This window comes from Crinia signifera, chromosome 2 (genome assembly GCF_055691185.1).
Source record: "Crinia signifera chromosome 2, ASM5569118v1, whole genome shotgun sequence".
NCBI lineage: Eukaryota > Metazoa > Chordata > Amphibia > Anura > Myobatrachidae > Crinia > Crinia signifera.
Window position 1 is genome coordinate 64990058 of NC_139218.1, and position 15928 is coordinate 65005985.

The window sequence follows — 15928 nt, forward strand, 5'->3', positions numbered from 1 at the left end:
GGTAAAAAACAGCAAAAATCGCATGCCACTATATATGGCATGCGATGGGAGCCGTGATACTCCACAAGTACCCAAATTTGAAAATGGGCAAAACCATGTGCACTGCAGGTTGGGCAGATGTAACATGTGCAGAGAGAGTTAGATTTGTGTGAGTTATTTTGTTTCTGTGCAGGGTAAATACTGGCTGAATTATTTTTACACTGCAATTTAGATTTCAGTTTCAACACACCCTACCCAAATTTAACTCTTTCTGCACATGTTACATCTGCCCCACCTGCAGTGCACATGGTTTTGCCCATTTTCCAAACACATTTGTACTGCAACTAGATCTTTCCTTAGAAGGTGAAATAAGGAATCTATAGTGTGACTTGCTCATTAACCATCACGGGATTACAGTGAGATGTAACCACATGAAAGAGCAATCTGGCTAATTGGGAGATAGGTTTAATGTATTTATGTATTACACAACCGCACACAATGACCCACACTTGAAAAGGGAAAATATGTGCCATATTCTTTTTGTCTTTGGGGAATTTTATTTTGCCTTCTAAGGAAAGAGAGTTAATGGTGCCCATCTGTGCTGCCTGACAAGTGAAGCTTTGCATTCCTGTGCACAGCATAGGGAGGGGGCACTGAGGGCAGCATTCTATGAAAGACTGATGGATCTAATCAGCTTTGGCCCGTCTTGAGGAAAAAGAGAGAGATTACAGAACCTTGGCTCAGCGAGTGAATACAGAATAATGCTTTGCACTTTCAGAACGAAAAACTGCTCTGGAAGAAGCCAAAAACGAATATATTCATATTTATCTCCTTTCTGCAAAGATTGGCTAGATACATGGGGAACAGGAAACTACTAGTTATTATGGTATGCAGTCCCTGGGACGACAATGTCTAGGTCAGCTGTCGCAGGCTCGACACTTGGAGTTTGTTGACATACAATAAGTCGGCATTGACAGAAGGTCTACATAGACATGGTCAACACTCAAAAGGTCGATACGAGTGTTGGGGGGTCCTGAGGACCGAGGTTGAGAACCTCTGGTCTAGACCAAAAAAGATTCATACTTTTACTATCCAAGTGGGCATAGAGCGAGAGTATAGTAGTGTGCTGGGCGCAGCATGGCACCATGCCCGAAGCATGACGAGCGCAGTAGACGCGGTACACTTATACGGTGGTGTCCATGTCACCAGAGACACTAAAAACCATGGAGAACTTGCGTCAACCATGTACATGTTGACTTTAAGCTTGTGTCGACCTACGATATGTCGACCATTTTCAGGTTTCGACCCAGTCGTGGTAGACCTAGAGACTGTCCACCTAGACATTGTCGACCCACTGTAACCAGTTATTATGACGTGACCTTGGGGTTCATTTACTAAAGCTTCTAACAATGAAAAGAGGCGATGTTACCCATAGCAACCAATCAGATTCTTCCTATCATTTTTCTATTGCATTCTAGAAAATGAACAGAATCCTTTGCTATGGGCCACATCGCCTCTTGTCCGTACTCTTTTACCTGTGTGATGCCTGCAAACATATTGTCTTTGTCGTTCTACCTGAGGGCAGTATATAGTTATACAGGTCTGAATAGAGGCCCAATGTCTGCCTCCAAATACACAACCCCTCCAATTTGGATGTACATTATTTTATTTTATTCCAGTTTCTTATATAGCGCACATGTGAGAACAAACTGGTCAGTACAATTGCTGCTGTATGCGATGTCAGCATGGCTATTGGTCAGAACTTGGAACGGCTCATGATCACTTTTTCCTTTTATAGATTTAAAAAAAAAAAAAGGGTTTTCCAGTAACACCCTGTAACGTCTGCAGATAGAACCGCAGTCACACAGAATATAGGCATACTGCATTTAGTTTTAATGAAGAAGAAGCTACTTGTTCTTGTTATTGGGAATAAGATGCACTGTAATGGAAAAAGTGACAGGCAAAAATGCTCGGTGTTAATGAGTCACATGACCTCACTGGCTGTGTGTAATGCAACTTGCAGTGCTCAGAGGATCCATTATGTGGGGATTTCAACTGCTGCATTTGTGATTGCTGTGTTTTTTTGTCTTGTTTGCTATATTATTATTTTATTTAAATTTTTTTTGCTCATTAATTCATATTAACATTTCTTTGCTTTTTTTATTCTTCCCATCCTGATTTCTCCCCTCCCCATGTTCATTTGACACTTTTGGCTGTCTGATTGGGGCCTGGATTTATTCCAGACAGTGAAGAGAAGTTTGATAAAACGGTGTGGGCAGGAGGGAGGGATCGCAGTGCTGACATTCTCAAGGACCTGAAGGGTCTTTTTGTCCCTCCCTGGGAGCTGGCCTCCCCTGCTGAAGGTAACCCTGCTTAGTCAGTGGTGTTTGCTTGCGTCAGTGCACTGTTGCTTTTGTGTACTGTAGATTGTGTCTGCAATAGATTGAGTCCACGCATCTGTATTAAAGCAGCATTGCTTAGATTTAATTACATATCTGTCTGCAAATGCCTTTAATGACCTATATACAAATATATAATTGCAAAGATTAGAATATCAGCTTGCTGTATGATACAAATTTGTATATATTACAGTATGTAAAACATATCGGTGCTTGCTGTAAGTACAAGTGGCTTTGTTAGTCTTGCTTACTGCTTTAATATCAGACCAGAACACTACTCTTGCCATCTGCAAAAAAATGTGGCAAACTACAGTTACCCTGTGGACGTATCAAAATAGTTTGTGGCTGTGACAATTGGAGTATAAGTTCTCCTCCCCAGTCTTAAGCCAAAAGCTCCTACTTCTGGAAAAGTAGCCATGTCCATGCAAAGTAATTTGTTCAATTGAACCGGAACATTTATTAGATGTGGGCATATACCTCAATGTCCGGGATCTGTAAAAAATAAAATACAAATACATGGAAATGACACGTTTTTCACAATTGCTAACTTGTAATTGGATAAGGATGCCCACATATGCATTAGGAAATTCAATTGTAGAAGTAGGTTCCTATTGCCCACTTCTCCATGCAGAAGGCCAGAATAATGTTGTGCACACTGTTTTGTACAATTGAATTGGCTCCAGAATTTCTCTAAATTTGAAACCTTGAACCCGTGTCACAATAAGAATAGAAAGTTGATTCCGTAATTGTAGTAACAAATTTACATATACTGTATATGTGTGAGTTTGTATGTGTATTTTATCACTTCCTGTACCAGTGGTGTGTGTGTATATGTATGTATGTGTATATGTATGTATGTGTATGTATATATGTATATATATATATATATATATATATATATATATATATATATATATATATATATATATATATATAATTTACACACACACAAAAGGTGTTACAGGTTTGCAGATTCCTTTAGTATGCAAACTCCTACAAAGAGGGTTATCCAATTACATGCGATCCATTGTCCGCTGATATCGCAATTTATGACCAATGATCGTTATCATGGTATCCAGTAAGAGGCTGTTTTTTTTTATCATCTGTAAAAGGACCCCTGATCGATTGATACCACATGGGATCCGGGATAAGGTACCAACCCCTAGTGTTATTGTGGTTCCGACATCTGGTTATCGTGTATTATGCTTTGGGAGCCTGAGGCACCCAAAGCATAATCCCTGATAAGTGTGCTGGTATCAGCGGGGAGAAGCGCACCACATAGGGGCTAATAGCATAGCTCCCAGTGAAACTATTAGCAGTAAATTACCACTGATAACCGTATACCCCCTAACAATGTTAATCTTACATGTCCCAGGATTCCCCGCTCTATGGTACTTGGGGAATTGTGTCTTGGAAAAAGAAGAGATGTATAGTTACATAGTGGTCTGTCCAGTTACCAGTGATTTTGTTGCATGTGATTGGGGTTATATGCTGCACTAAAGATACTGCTGGACTCGCAAACTTCTGTTTGCAGCATCATCGGGCTGCATACAAAAAATCCACAAATGTTGGGCGAGATAGGGCTGCGAGGGGCGTGCTTTTCAGGGCAATGCCAACGTGCTCCCTGCATGTGCGATCACATGTATTGTGCATCTAGCCCATAATGCATTATGTTCATAAAATCCCATCAATTAGCAAGGGTATCTCTGAATGTGTACACAGTACTCCCCTGTCCATAGCTCCAGGGAGGGTTTCCTACAGCTCTGCCGTGGAATGTCAAGGGTTGAGAGAAAATGTTATTCATGCAATTAGCCACATTTTAAACTGTATCTCAGGCTATGTGCCAGAACAGTATGAAAGCTAGTACTGGGTTATAGGGCACGATATGGTGGTGATCACACTTCTGTGCACACGCCGGATCGTGCATGCGCAAACCCTGAAACTGACTGCAATAGCATCAGATCACAGGTTCAGTGCTGGCCAGGGGCGGCAATGCAGCATACTGTGGGAGTGGTCCGGACAACGCAGGCACGTCCGGAGGCTTGGGGGGAGGGGCCATCACACGCAGCCACTGGGACCCCAACATGGCCTGCATTTGCCTGGATTTGCAGCTAGGGGGGCAGCTGGTGATGTGCGAGCACTTTGCTGGTGCCTCCCTATATGCTATGCCCGGGAGTTGTAGTTTAGCATATTCTCGCTAAACTACAACAGGCTATGAATCAGGCCCATTATGTGGACTTTAAGTCAAGGTGTTATGCCCAAAATATTGAAGACAAACCTACTACATCTAGCAGTACTATATGCTTGGTTGCATTTTGGTTTAACTAAAGGCTTATACACACTGGGCGACTTTGAGCTGAAAGTCGCTCAAAACAGCAGGTTTGAGTGGCTTTCAGCTCAAAGCCGCCCAGTGTGTACGGCCCGGCGATGAACGCTGCTGTGCGCTCCCGCATCATCGCGGGAAAGCCGTTCATCTGCAGGTTATACCAGCAGATGAGCGGCTTTCATGACGGCTGTGCATAGCTCTGCTCTATGCAACGCCGTCCTCCCCCCTCCATCGGCGCCGGGCAGGGGGAAAGCTGCTCAGTGTGTATGTACTGAGCGGCTTTCCCCGCAGCAGTGATTGTCATCATCGCTGTCCATACACGCTGGGCATAGTCACCCACTGTGTATGGACCTTTAGGGAGATGACATTGGTATTGTTTTTGCTGAGTATATGTGACATGTAGGAATTAAATATGTATTTGTGTGGTTCTCATCATCATCCATTAGTGAGCATGAGTATACCATACTGTATATTGTCCAACATTGTGGGAAAATAAGCATTGTATGTGATCAACCCAAATCTTCCACTATATGGCAGATCTCCCCCCATGTTCATGAGAGCATCACACTGAGGGGTACATTTACTAAGATGGTAAAGCGTTCTATTGAGATGGAATGTTGCCCATAGCAACCAATCAGATTTTATCTATTCTCTTCTAGAAGGTGCTAAATAAATAAGAAGTGGAATCTGATTGGTTGCTATGGGCAACATCCCATCTTCAATAGAATTCCCATCTTAGTTAATGTACCCCTAAAAGTCATGAGGACGGCATCAACAGCCGCCTCACCTTCTCCAGTATGAACACATTAGTGGAAATCCCTCCATTGGGATCACTGCTGTGTATGCCCACCCCTGTACTCCCTTCCTATGGGTAGCTCTGCTGGACAGCTGTGTGTGGTGTGTCACATGACACCTCTACTACATTGCACATGCTGCTATCCATTGTACGCAGCTGACAGAATACCAGTGCAAATAGTAAGGTAAAGCAATATGGAGATTTTCATGCATTGAATTTCAGGTATGAAAGGCAATGAAGGTTGTCACTTGGATTAAAGGAAGATGCCATTTTTTTAAAACCAATTAACATCCAGGGTCAAATGTTTTAAAAGTGATAAAGTAGAGAGTGCTAACATACCAGACAATCAGTTCCTATCTGCAATGTCACAGGCTTTGTTTGAAAAATGTCACTTAGGAGCTGATTGGCTGGCACTTTATATTACTCTACTTTAGCTCTCTCCAAGGCTTAGTACATCTGGGACAGTCAGCAGAGCTGCAGTGTAGTCCTGGTCAGTGTGTATTCCCTGCTGCCATTGCATCTTGTTGTGTGATAGTCAATGAGATGTTTATACATTTAGCGTCATTGATTAATGTAGAGTGGAAACTAATAACTTCACCCTCTCCTAGATGTTTCCATGGGAGAAGCATCTGGTGTAGTGCCAGTGGATGTGAATGTCAATCATATTAGTTTACAAGTGGGGCTCCTTGGTTGATGAAAATTACAGAAGCGCTCCTTTTTAATGATCCTTGTGACCTTCCGGTTGGGTCCTTACATATAAATCATATGTCTTTCATGAGTTTCACCTCCGGTTACTAACTTTTTGCTGACCCTTTTGTTGTGCTTGCAGTGTCTATTGCATGTGTGTTTCCAAATATTTCATTCTCCATAGTCACTGTCTGTGTTGCATTTAATGCCATTATTATTTTTTTCGTTTGTTTTAACCATGTTTTTCATTTGTACATTGTCGTATTTCCTGTCACTATCCCTCTACTGCTTTTCAAGTGCTTTGTGACAAGCTAAGAGGTGGGTACATACTGACTGTACGCAGTGCTTATTTGTGTATGGGGGTGTAACAAGTTCAGGATAAGAGTGGCAAGGTCAATAGGAGAACAGGTTTCACGCGGCAGCTTCTGTGATCCATATGAGGGCAAGGTAAAGGATTCACCAGTGCTGCCCCTATAGTGCCGCTGTGATTTATATGTAATTCTTTGCTCCATCTTGTTGGCCCGTCAGCAGTTACACAATTTATTCTACTTCTGGGTTATTTTCCATTAAATCAAACTTCTATGGTACTTCCAGTGAGAGCCCCTAGTTACTGGAGAATTGCCCAGGCATTCCCAAAGGCCGCCCTCATGACACACCAACGGTCTAGGCTTGGAGAATATCTATGATTTAGAAAAGGTGAATTATTTTGTGCCTCAGGGCCAGATTCTCTAAGCTTCAAAAGTGATAAAATGGAGAGTGATAAACAGTCAGCCAATCAGCTCCTGTCTGACATTTTTCAAACGTCTGTGACTTGGCAGGTAGGAGCTGATTCGCTGGCTGCTTATCACTCTCCCTTTTATCACTTTTGAAGCTTAGAGAATCTGGCCCTCATTCTTTTTGATTTAAGCATATGTTGATAGCCATAGATATCCTTAAACCATTCGGGTGCCTTGAGGACCGTGTTTGAGAACTGATGACTGATACTTGATGTGTCCCAAGGAAGGGGGAACTTTTTATCTATGCAGGATTACTTGAGTTTGTTACAGTTTAGTGTTTCACACTGTCGTCAATATAATTACCATTTAAATGCTTAGCTTTACATTCTGTAAACAGATATGAAAGAGGGTAAAACGCCAAGTCCTTCTCTCAGCCGTCAGTACAGCATCGAGACTGATCGCGTGTCAAAGGATTTTATTGAGTTTTTAAAGACCTACCATAAAGCTGGACATGATGTTTATAAGCAGTGCAAAGTGTTCCTGGAAGCCATGCACCACAAGAAGGTCTGTACATCTATCTCTGCATTCATTCTGCATGTTTTACTTCCTGATATTACTACAGTATTCCAAAGGCAAATTAATTAAAGTGTTTTTGAGTAAATGAGGCACCTAGTTTGTCAGGAATACAGCTGTTTCTTAACAAGATTTTTTTTTTAAATGCCTCAAATGATTAATTCAATCTACTGAACAAACCTGTTGTTGTCAACATGCTCTTAAGTTTTATAAAACAGTTTTCTTGGTTTATACCTCTTTGGACCAAAACGTTGCCTCTTTCTATACAGGAGTCAAACATTGATGAGGTGTCCGAGTTCACTCAGGACTTCTACCAGAACACCGCAGACAAACTGCAAATGTATTGGAAAGGTAGGACTGATAACTTGGCCCGGGAATTTGCCTAGCAGTGAGAACTGGGTTCCGTTGCTGCAGTTCACGGCATTTTAATGCCGGGTAAAAGCCATGTAGTTCTCACTCGCAGTGAGAACCCGGCATTATTCTGAAGTCCACAGCAAAGGGGAATGTGTACTGTGGTGACATGTGTCAAATATTTGTAAACAACAAAAAATGTATCATTTATATTTTTGTAGTTTGTAACTATTCTAATTTCTTGTTATGTCTAAAAACAGTGCCCTCTAATAAAGTGGAGGAAGCCATGGACCAAATTGAGAAATTCATCATGACACGCCTGTACAAGCATGTTTTCTGTCCAGAGACTACAGATGATGAGAAGAAAGACCTGACTGTGCAGAAGAGAATCAGGTGAGTTCTATGTCTGCTCCTCCGATAGGGACATGAGTTGATCAATCCTCTTCCATGGCTCGCCAGCTTCCTAACCCCCAAGCTGTTCACAATGTATTGTCTTCTGTCTGCTCTAAAGCTGTGCATTGTGTTTCACCATCAGGGCCTTACACTGGGTGACTCTTCAGATGCTCTGTGTTCCTGTAAATGAGGATATTCCTGAAGTGTCGGATATGGTAGTAAAAGCTATAACAGGTCAGTATATTCCTTGGCTGGTCTGTGCTGAAGATTCCTTCTGGTATACAAGAAGGAACTGCATTTTTCCATCAGTACATGAGTTGTTACTATGCTTTGACTAATGCAGTGGTAGCTGGTGTCCTTATTTGTTTATGAACAAATAAGCAGGATTTGATACATATGCATCAAATGAGTATTTTGATTTTTTTGGGCTTGTAGTCATTATGTCTATTTAGGGATATCGATGAAGTCAAAGGGCGGTATTCAATCCAGGATCCCGACTGTTGGAACTTCCTGACAGTTGACATCCCGGGCTGAGTGAAAATAAAGGTTTAACTGCGCTATAGGAAGTGATGCAACAGGTGTCTTATTCATAAATTAAAAATATATATATTTTAAAATAATCATATAACTTATCAAATTACAAATAATTCATAATTATTTGGTGGATAGAAGGGGTTCCTTCTCATGCAGGCTCATGTTGGTCCATTATAGATGGCTGTGAGGATGGGAAGATGGTGCGTTCACTCCATGGTAATACAGGTGCAATGTCCAAATGGATGGATGTTAAAGGTTGGTCACTTTTTTAGTGGGAGTGACACCCCACAATATCCAACTGAAGCTTGGCACAGCCACTCACCCCCAGGTGCCCTTATTAGGATACACTGTATCCCATTGCATTCACTTTAAAAGTGAATGTTCTGCCTGTCGAGTGTCGAAAAGGGGGCGTGTCGGCGAAAATAGACACGGATTGTCGAAACAGCCTTGAACTTGACAATCCACGTTTATTTCCGACAAAACAGATCCAACTTGATTTAAAGTCGGTTTTGTCAAAATTCGTCTTCAATGCTTTCGAAATCTGCAGCATTGAATAGGTGTTCCCCTGTCAGATATAGAGCTCGACATTAAATACCTCCCAAAATGTTGAAAATGAACATGCCAATATTCACAATGTCAAAAGTACAGGTTGTAAGTTAGGGCTCTAACACTTTGTTAACATTGTGTCAATTTACACAATGTCCATGCCAACATTGGGCCTTATTCTAGTTCACTCTTAGAGGCAAATTCCTTCTCAAATGGACAAAACCATGTGCACTGCAGGGGGGCAGATGTAACAGGCGCAGATAGAATTAGATTTGGGCGAGTTGGCATGTTGGCATAACCTGCTACACCTGATTATTATTATTATTATTTTAACATCCCGCTGCTTTTTGAACATTGTGATTTTGGTTTATATATTAATTGCACTGTGTGTTAATGGGATCAGTATGAAATCCCAGCGGTCGGAATCCTGACGGTCAAAATACCGATGCCGGAATCCCGACCGCCGCAATGCTGACAAGGGGAGGCTGTGGATCCCCCCCCCCCCCCTTGCGGGACAAAGTGCCGGCATTGCGGCGGTCAGGATTCTGGCGTCGGTATTCCGACCGGTAGGATTCCGACCGCATCCTGTGTTAATATAGTCAACTTCACCATAAATGCTCTGAGGAAACAGTAATACTTATCTCATCTGTCAAACATTTGGTTTATGTGGACCTAGTGCATGTCAACCTTTTGCCTGTCGCCCTATTTACTGTTGACCTAGACACAGTCGACCCAACAACGGGAACCAGTTGTAACGTAGCATTTCGTATTTAGATACAGCTTCAATCGCACACAAAATATACACATGCCACATCTCAGCACATCAGCTGCTTTTGTGTCCTATTCCCATAGCGGTGCGAGTAAGATGCGTTTTCTGCCCAAAGTTAGCAGAGATGCCCGATAGCTGCCGGCTCGCTCCTTCCAGGCATCTGACAAGATGCATGTGGAAACATCTGTATTTTATGTACAGTAAAGTATATTCTCATTTCCATCATTCCCACTGTTAGGGCAGCCATGCATCGACTGTAATTTGCCCAAATGCAGAGCAAGGTTTATACAAATAAAGTTTGTGCAGAGAGAAAGCTGAAAACAAAAATACAAAATAATAACTTAATATAAGGTTTAGTAACTAAGTAAATGTTTCACTGTAAGGTCTTTTTTAACTAAGATGCTTTATTTAAATGTTTCCAAAACTAATGTCCACGAAACGGTGTTCTGTTTATGTAGGTTTCTCTGGTTGATGCACAGTAACTGTAAAAAGCTGCAGAAAATGTATTTATTATAGGAATGTCCATTTAAGGCCCCATATATCTGACACCACATTGCCCTTTACCCCGGCTCTGCCGGTCCGTGGCCAGCAATGGTCATTGATCTTCCATGGGATCAGGGAAATTAAGGGCCTGATTTTGGTTCATACGCTCCCCCGCACGTTTGCACGGGGGAGTGATGTTTTGCTAATGCACATTTCTGCACAGGTGCATAAGCTGGGTGCAAGCGGGCACTGTGAAGCTAGTTTGCTGTCCCGTTCGCACCCACCAGTGTGGGCGGAGGGGCATGGGGCAGCGGCGTGGGGACACGCCCATGAGAACGACCAGCATTTCATGGGTGTTCCCATGAAACCGCTGGGCGTTCCCATGGATATTAGGCAGTGATGCGGCTGCGAGGGGCAGGCAGCTGATATCACCGGGTGTCAGCTGCCCTCCCTGTTTCCGTAAAGGAAACAGGCAAAGCTAAGGCACCAGAGAGTGTCTTCGTTTTGCGTGAATGTTTCAAATCATTCGATGGATGGCGACCATCAAATGATTTGTCCCCTGCACTCAAGGCTGCGAATGAATGTTTATTCTAAATATCCATTTGCAGCTGGGGGGGGGGGGGGGGGGGGTGGCTGTGCAAGTGGTGGCTGGTGTTAAATCCACACAAAGTGCTGCGAAATTTGCTGCGTGTAGACTAGAGTAAGGTGCTAAAATTGTGTGTCAAAATTGGCCAATATTTATACATTTTTTTAATATTCTCTGTCCCCCAACCCAACTGCCATATCAATTCATCTGTGATGTAGGAGGCCATTAGAAACCTCTAGATCTCTGTTTAGTAAAAAATGAAATGTAGATCAATGATTTTGTCCACCATGTAGACTTGCACATATCATCTGGTTTTAATGGACTCTAAACCCCTCTCCAGATCTTGCTCATGTTAACTATTATTATTATTATTTGTATTAATAATGTTATTATTTTATATTTTAATGCCTCTAAATATTTTAGACATCATAGAAATGGACTCGAAGAGGATTCCGCGGGATAAACTTGCTTGCATCACTGGCTGCAGTAAGCAAATATTTAATGCAATAAGGATTACAAAAAATGAACCGGCTTCTGCTGACGACTTCCTGCCCACTCTGATCTATATTGTACTCAAAGCAAACCCACCACGCTTGCAGTCCAACATCCAGTATATCACTAGATTCTGTAATCCCAGCCGGCTGATGACTGGGGAGGATGGATACTATTTCACTAACCTGGTAAGTGTCACTCTGGTCATGGAAACTGTATATATGGCTTCACCAAGAGCAGCTTCTAAGCAGTGCATATACTATATGGGAAGATGCTTATTAAGTTAATTAAGAAGAGCCCACAAAAAGCATATTATGTTTCTAATGCTACAGTATAATATCCCTTTCGATGTGTTTTCAAAATTGGGCCAGTTGCCAACAGTGCACTTTAGAGACCGAGCAGAAGGCATTTCTGAATATTATTTAAGAAAAAAGTTTGCAGTGGTCTTAGCATGTTTAACTCATTTGCTGCCGAGTATTTTCTCAGCCTGATGTGGAGCCTGTTGGTACTCAGAGCTATTCCCATTTCAATAGAAATAATTTATATTTGTGCCGTACCCACACAACTTATACCGTGCTGTTTTAATTATTTTGGGGGGGGGGGGGCAACCCCCACCCCCCCACAGGCATGCGAATGGATGATTTGCATAATCATCCATTCACAGCCTTGGGTTCGGGGGAGAAATCATTCTGTGTGCTGTGGGCGCTCGCACACAGCGACTGCACATGCGCATAAAAACCCATGCACATGCAAACAATTGTTCCCCCATGCGAACGTGCAGGGGACCAATTGAACCAGAATACCCCCCAAAATGTGTAGGAATCAAGCCCCCCATTCCTGAGAGTCATAACTATTTCTGTGTTGTAAGCAGTCTTTATCTGGTGATCATGCTGTTCACCAGACATGGGCTATAATTACTAGCAGCCAGAAGGGCTCTTATTCTTTGCACCATTTTCTGCAGTGCAGTTACTGAGTCCCGCCCCTTCACTGATGTCTTGCCGCTGGGTCCTGATGAGGCGAGATCTGCGAAGCATGCACCGGCTCCACAAGCCGTGCAGGAGACTTCCAAATAGTTCACTCTAAAAACACTCCACGTCTTTGTTATATCTCGGCCCTTTTAAGGGCTTTGTTATTAATGATGGCTCAATGTGTCTAGTAGTGTGATTTTTGTGGCAATAACACCATTAATTACAACCCTGATTTATATATAACTTCTGCAGTGTGGTATACCCGTTTAGGAGCTTCATACTAATGAGGCTGTATATGTACACAGCACTTTGAATACAGCAGCGACAAGGCTAGTACCCAATACTTGACCTGGAATATACACTTAATACTTAAGTGCGGTATAGAAACATAGAATTTGACGGCAGATAAGAACCACTTGGCCCATCTAGTCTGCCCCTTTTTAAACATGTTACCTTAAACCATATTTGATTATTTTTTTGTAAGGATATCAATATGCCTATCCCAAGCATGTTTAAATTGTACTACTGTATTTGCATCTACCACCTCTGATGGGAGGCTATTCCACTTATCTTCTACTCTTTCTGTGAAGGAATTCTTCCTCACATTTCCCCTGAATCTTCTTCCCTCTAGTTTCAGTGCATGTCCTCGTGTTCTGTTGCTCCTCTTCCTGTGAAGAATGTCTCCCACCTGCACCTTGTTAAAACCCTTGATATATTTGAAAGTTTCTATCAAACTCTATGCTCTAAAGTATACATATTAAGATCTTTTAGTCTTTCCTGGTACGTTTTGTGATGTAGGCCATGCACCATTTTAGTTGCCCTTCTTTGTACAGTCTGTAATGTATCTATATCCTTCTGGAGATATGGTCAGAATATGGTATACCTAGAGATATGGTATACCTAGCTCCTGTCACATTATTCATAATAGGGTCTCCTCTGTGCTAATAAAGTCAGTGTCTAAGAGACAGCTATTTTTCCCTGATTATGAAGGTTAAACATACTGCTCATTAAATAATATTATGTACTAATATTCACAGTGCACCATCAGTGGAAGGAGTAGAGGTTAACACTTGAGAGTATGTGTAAAACCGAATATATCGCTTATATCTGTCTAAGCAGCTGCAGCATAAGACTAATTAAATCCTCATAGTGTTGTCAGTCTGTGTGAATGCCAAATTACTTGTTTTTGTTTAACTGAGTAAGTCTACAATTAATATCTATAAAACAAGCAAACAGTAATTTAGTAACAATTTGAATACAATTGATACAAAGAATCATCCTTAAATACTATGTTGCTACACTCAGAGACAGCATAGATATTATGACCTATTATAGAGGCATTTTAAATACAAGCCTTATTTAACCCACACTTTCACAGTCACATGTTATTTACATGTCCATCTCAGGCCAAATATTTGGGCTTACATCAGAGAACCTATATAATCTCCTCTTATTTATTTAATTTGGCTAATGAGATGTGTTCTATGGGAAAGGGGATGGGGCTCTGTCACATTTTATCAATGGGAGGCTGAGCCATAGTATATGAAAAGGAGGATTACATTTGGCACAGTAGTATCCCTGCGTGTGCTTATTTAACACTCACATATCTCCATGTTGTTATTCGTTATGTGATTTTTCTACATATTTTGCGATTTTTAATATTTCTATATATAGATATACAAATACATACATACATACATACATACATACATACATACATACATTAACTATTGGTGCACCATACTTAAACAAACTGAGTATTTTCCTGTTTAATTACTATATGTATTTTAACCTTATTAGACATAACTGCAGTTTAAATAATTATGTAGTTCTTTTGGCGAATATTGGCATTGATGATAGTTATAGGGAAGACTCCAAAGCTTGATGTTAATACTATACAAACAGAACTTCTATACATTTTGAATAATGAAAGCATACTGTATCATTATACATACGAGTGCTCGGAAATATCTAACTTGGCAGTATATACATCCTGTTTTCTTCCTGACCTCTGCTAATTGAACCTCATTTTCAGAAGCTAAGCAGTTTTTAAGCAAATGACTGGGACAGATATCAGGAAGGAAGGGGCAATTTAGTGTCAATTAATAGAATTTACATTCTGATATCCGAGGAGCTGTAATTTTATCTTTCTTTAAAAGTGTATTAATGTTATTGAAAGGCGGTCCGAAGTGAAAATGTACCCTGAGGCAGCACTGTCTGTGGGGTGACAGGGATTAGGTTACCTTCCTGACTTACAGCCAGATCTTGTTGTCTCTTACATTCTGGGAAAAACCTATGTTGCACTGCAGGTGGGGCAGATGTGAGATGTGCAGAGAGATTTAGATTTGGGTTGTGTTTGTTGTCTAAAACTGAAGCCCCATACACACTAAATGACTAGGGGCACCACTGATATACGTAACTATCGGTGGTGTCGCTGATGAAACAATTTTGACATACTGAGCAATATCGGGAAGTGACTTCACCGGGACCCACTGATCATGTGGGTCTTTGGCTATATGGCCAAAATCGCCCTTCGTGATCAGCCGACCGGGGGGGTCGTTAAAGGTGTGTGGGAGCGCCCATCGTTAACGATATTGAGTGTACACACTAGTCTTTAAAGATATAGCGCAGTCTCCTTTTTACCTTTTAAATTCTCATCTAGGGTGAAATGTAATTGGATGAGAGAATCAGAAAGTGAGAGATTTGGTAAGAAATCTCCAGTTTTTTTAAAGCGGCAATCACATACACTGCAAAACCAGTTTGATTAAATGATTGCTGCTTTAAAAAAACTGGAGATTTTCTTACCAAATCTTATGGGCCCCATACATCAGCAATTAATTGTGACAATCCTCAGATCTGGAGATGATTGTCACAATTAATCTTTAATGTGTGGGCTCCCCCTTTTGGCGATCCCGATCAGAAATTGATCGGGATGGCCAATCGATTGCTGAATCAGATTTTTAAACATGTTTAATAATCTGGTATTATCTGCGGTTGTTTTTTATGTGTGGGCGTTCCCGTTTCGTCTTCATCTATTTACATTATGAAAAGAAGAAACATCTGAAATGACAATCTATTGAGGTGATGTATGGGCACTTTCCAGATATGAAGATGCAATCTTTAGATGGGAAAAATCTGCCGATCACTGAAATAAATCTGTAATGTGTGGGCAAGTCAAATCGATTGTAGAATCCATTTATCTGGCCAAAAAATCACTGGATCTGGAAAACCATTAATTGTGATTGCTGATGTATGGGGCCCATTACTTTCTGAATCTCTCATCCTATTACATTTCACCCCTAGTGTGCATGGGGCTAATGGGCTGTCTAA

General features: G+C 41.4%; 1 protein-coding gene across 2 annotated transcripts in view; it reads left to right on the plus strand.

Moving 5' to 3' along the window:
• The window catches only part of RABGEF1 (RAB guanine nucleotide exchange factor 1), a 38877-nt gene that overhangs the window by 17696 nt on the left and 5253 nt on the right, over positions 1-15928 (plus strand). The window contains exons 4-9 of one of the 2 annotated variants that reach the window (XM_083172256.1): positions 2223-2342; positions 7301-7467; positions 7746-7827; positions 8088-8220; positions 8363-8454; positions 11562-11818. In XM_083172256.1, coding sequence (XP_083028382.1) covers positions 2223-2342; positions 7301-7467; positions 7746-7827; positions 8088-8220; positions 8363-8454; positions 11562-11818 — 851 coding nt within the window. The remainder of the gene's footprint in view (positions 1-2222; positions 2343-7300; positions 7468-7745; positions 7828-8087; positions 8221-8362; positions 8455-11561; positions 11819-15928) is intronic. The other variant, XM_083172258.1, reaches the window with a different exon arrangement.